Source organism: Labeo rohita, unplaced genomic scaffold (genome assembly GCF_022985175.1).
Source record: "Labeo rohita strain BAU-BD-2019 unplaced genomic scaffold, IGBB_LRoh.1.0 scaffold_371, whole genome shotgun sequence".
In the NCBI taxonomy this organism is placed as follows: Eukaryota; Metazoa; Chordata; class Actinopteri; order Cypriniformes; family Cyprinidae; genus Labeo; species Labeo rohita.
This window is the reverse complement of record NW_026129289.1, coordinates 55800-60365: the sequence shown is the minus strand read 5'-3', so window position 1 is coordinate 60365 and position 4566 is coordinate 55800. Positions and strand designations below refer to the sequence as shown.

Here is a 4566-nt window from a genome sequence, read left to right as displayed (position 1 = left end):
AGTCAAAGCAATTATTATGAACTTTAAACAACACATGGATAATACAAATTGATTACTCCAGCATTTCACCACAGCTTTACACAACCAGCTGAAAGAGAGCAGATGGAAAAAAGATAAACGTCGTGTGATCGTTGTTATTATATGTGATTATGTTGATTTTTATAGGTGCTTTGTAGATGTGAAAAATATTTGGCGGGTTTTTGATCATCTACACGTGGAGGCCTATGACGTCACGGCTCGCGCGTCCCTTCCCTCATTTAGTTAGCGTCGAGTCTCCTGAGGTGAGTTGAGCAGATAATTTGTATTTCGATACACAACTGTCAAACACACTTTATACAGTCTGTTTACGCGACATTGTACAGGCTCTTTTCTGTATTGTTTTCATCGGGTTCAGCGCTACATGTGCGTCTTTTCTGGCGTCTTCCTTCTGAAATAAACATTTAGTGCAGCAACAGCAAGCATATGAGGGAAATATGTTGAATTCATTCAGCCCTGAGCGATATTTTCTGCTTTTGTCTGTAAATGTGTGTGTTTGCTTCGATGTTTTGAGCGAGAACTGTTACAGTCAAATCAAGTCAAGTCAAGTCAAAAAAAAAAAAAAGTTTTATTTCCACTTTTCGGACAGATCAAATTTATTAGTTACTTTGCACTGTAAAAACATAACTGCTAACAAAACTAACACGGATAAAGTGAGCCAAGTGAGACATTTGAAGTCTGTTGTTATATGAATAACATATTCCCGATGCTCTGTTTTATTACTGAAGGTAAATGTCAGTTGTCAGTTTCTGTAAAAAGCAAAACTGTAACATGTTAACGGTCCAATTATACAAAATCAAACTATATTTACATTTATATGGACATAATATGCTGCTATAGTGTTGGAGTTGATGAAGATGAGTGTCATTAGTGTTTGTTTTTGTATTATTGTTTTATCCATGCATATTGTAAGAAATAACAGCATTGTCTTTCTGTAGTTTTACAGGCTTTTAGCATATACTCTGACTCATATAATCAGTTTCTAAGAGCAAACACTCAGAATAAAGTGAGATGATCTGCTGATGATCCTGAATGTCTTGTTGAATGAGTGTTGATAGTCTGAGCCTCATCAATAGCCTAGTAACAGAGCTGCTGAAAAGACTCTTTATTTCAAGTCAGTAGTTCCTGTTTTCATCTCATGTATTATGCTGATGTCTTCAGATCACCTGAAAATTGCCACTTAAAGCTCATTTCATAAGTGTCAACAGACTGATTTGGTTACAGTTCTTTACATTTATTTCTGTGTTTATGCTTGCAATACAATATTACAAAATTACAATAATTTTTATTTTTGTTATCAGTTAGTATAAAAACAAACTCAGTAACTTATATATTTTTATTTTGGCAGATTAGCTCCTGGCACTACAATTCATCATCAGCCAGGCTTCTCCCTCTGAAATCACTTCAGCAGTGAAGCTCCTCCCACTGTGTTTCACCAATAAACGCTGGAATATTCCCATCAGTTTACAAGTGAAGACAAGCATTAAAGCATCATGAAGAGATGAAATCTGCAAAGACAGCATTTGTTAAAGAGGAAAAAGAGAAGATGGGCAATCCAGAACCCTGCAGAATGAAACACAATGAAAATACTGAGGAACAAACAGGTTGGTGTTTATACTTCATTCATGATGCTGAAGAACATTGATGTTATAAAGATTCAAGGACTTATGAATTATGAAATGTGTACATAATGTACTTTTTTGACTTTCAACAAACGGAGGTTAACAAGCTTTTATACTGATTGTCAATATCAAGCCAATATCATTTTTATTTTGTGTTACCTTTATATTTGGTCCACAATTTTTGCATCAGTGTTACAAAACCTCATGGACAATATAGTTCACAACATTGTGATTTTATTTATTTTTTTATTAAACCGTAAACACCAAGATTGTCAGTTGCTTGTACAAAATCTGATTCATAGTTACTGATAAAGTTGTATTTCTTATATTATAACAGTTATTTCTAATTATAAAGATAATTCTTACAATAACAGGGTTTATAAATGTGATCAGCACTGTACAGTTTGTGTGAAAACATAATGGATAATGTTAATAAAATTTTTCAATTTAAAACTAGTTAAAGCTGCAGTCAATTTTTTTTTTTTTTTTACAAACATATAACAAATAACAATCATTTAAACATGTAAAAAACATGTTGTCTCCAACATTTACATGTGTATGAATAGAAGCCTGTGAAAGAAATTGTGACCAGCCCTTAATAATTTAAAAAGTTTTAGTAAAATAAATATCAGTCTGAAAGTTGATGTCAGAATATGGCAGTAATTGTGTCATTTGTCAAATACATTTAACAGTTCTCACTACAAAAACATGTAATCATTTGTCTATAGTGTTTTGAATATAATAACAGAAAATTCAGTGTACCTCATTAATGAGATGTTTTATAGTATAAGAACTTTATAGAAAGGCAGCAGCGTGATCAGAATATTTTATAGCATTTGTCTACTTTGTTACATCAGTGTTCACTTTTATGTCCTTTCACTTCATGTTCTTTCATTTTGTACTATTTTAATGTACTGAAAATAATTTTTTTTTAAATTTCAGACCTGTTGGAAGAGCTGTTCGCATGTAAAGATTGTGGCAAACCATTTCTTAGGGCATCTGCCCTGAAGACACACATGACTGTTCATACGAAAGAGAAGCCACATTCATGTTCTGTGTGCGGAAAGAGTTTTTCAAGTCTGCAAGGTTTATATGCGCATAAGAAAGTTCATACTGGTGATAGAGATCATATGTGCTTTGAGTGTGGGAAGGACTTTTTTTCAGATGGGAAATTTAAAACGGCACCAGAAAATTCACACTGAAGAAAAACCAGAGGATGACATGAGAGGATCCATAAAACATGAGAGGATCCACAATGGAGAGAAACTGCACACGTGTGATCAGTGTGGGAAGAGTTTTACTGTTAATAGTCATCTGAAGAGACACATGGGGATCCACACTGGAAAAAAACCTTACAAGCATTCACGCTGTGACAAGAGATTCAGTCGGTCAACACATTTGAAAACACATGAGAGGATCCACAATAGAGAAAAAAGTTTGAGTTGGTCAAAGACTGAAAAGACATTTTTAAATAAAAGAAGTGACAACAAATATTTGCACTCATGCACTCAATGTGGAAAGAGTTTCTCAGACAAACGCAATCTTGAGGTTCACATGAGAATCCACACTGGAGAAAAACCTTACACATGTGATCAGTGCAGGAAGAGTTTCACTGTTAAAAATCAACTAATTCGACACATGAGGATCCACACTGGAGAAAAACCTTACGAGTGTTCACACTGTGACAAGAGATTCAGTCAGACAACACATCTGAAAGCACATGAGAGGATCCACACTGGAGAGAAACCATACACATGTGATCAGTGTGGAAAGAGTTTCACAAACAAACGTAATCTTGAGGTTCACATGAGTGTTCATACTGGGAAGAAGCTGCATGTATGCCATCAATGTGGGAAGACTTTTATCCATGTGAAATATTTAAAAGAGCACCAAAAAATTCACACTGGAGAAAAACCTCACAAGTGTTCACACTGTGACAAGAGATTCAATCGGTCAACACATCTGAAAACACATGAGAAGATCCACAGCAGGGAGGAGCCACACACATCTGATCAGTGCAGAACGAGTTTCGCTTTTAAAAGTCACCTGAAGATCTACATGCAGATCCATGCAGTGGAGAAACCAGATCACTGAGATCAGCACAGTCTGAAATCACGGTAAGCAGTTCATCTTTATGTGCAGAGCAACAAATCTTTCCTCTTTCCTCTCAGGAATCTGATGAATCTTCAGCATTCAATGATCAAATCATTATTAAAACACTTCATGGATCCTTTCCTTAAGACCAGTGTGACAAACTAGTGATTTACTGTTACGAATTAATCTTGTTATTTCCTGTCACCACCAGAATATTCTCAGTCCCTCACAGTGTAACTGTTATGCTTCTGATATTAATGTCATTTACAATATAAGTGACCTCTTTTTTTTTTTTTTTTTTTTCACAGGTTCCTCCAGATGACCAGTGAGCAGAAATGCACTGAGTGAATGATCTTTCATCATCAGCTTCTCAATTTTTTTGCATCTGGATCCAGTAAATCTGGAGAATTAATCACATGGACCTGCTTCTCTCCAATCTGTGCTTTACCCTCTCACACTTTAGACTTCATGCTCTTTAAACCTTGTTTCTCACAGTAGAGTGTTTCCAGATGAGCTTTTCCCAGAAACCTTTCTGTCCATCAGAACAAGATCACTGAATCATCTAGATGGGAGCTGATCTCTGAATTTCTCTGAAATGTGTAAAATAAACATCATATGCAATATTTTTAAGTTAAACTGTCATTTTTCTCATTAATGTTCAAGACTAAGAAAAAAAAAAACCCTAAATGTCAATGTTTCACAAACAAACATCAAACATTCTTTTGCTTAGTGTGTAAATGAATCTTAAATTAGGTCTGTGTGAAAAAGACAGAGTGAAAAATATAGAGTATCATCAGCATTACAGTAAAAGCTA

General features: G+C 34.8%; 1 protein-coding gene across 1 annotated transcript; it reads left to right on the top strand.

Annotated features, from left to right (window-relative positions):
- Nucleotides 1–222: 222 nt before the first annotated feature.
- Nucleotides 223–3764, top strand: LOC127160510 (gastrula zinc finger protein XlCGF8.2DB). Its single transcript, XM_051103147.1, has 3 exons — nucleotides 223–281; nucleotides 1385–1640; nucleotides 2601–3764. Exon 3 carries the CDS (start codon nucleotides 2751–2753, stop codon nucleotides 3750–3752), a length of 1002 nt encoding a protein of 333 aa, XP_050959104.1. The 5' UTR covers nucleotides 223–281; nucleotides 1385–1640; nucleotides 2601–2750; the 3' UTR covers nucleotides 3753–3764.
- Nucleotides 3765–4566: the final 802 nt, after the last annotated feature.

Bases quoted from the DNA above. Each gene is read 5' to 3' on its own strand.
- LOC127160510 (XM_051103147.1), top strand. From the start codon at position 2,751: ATGCGCATAAGAAAGTTCATACTGGTGATAGAGATCATATGTGCTTTG.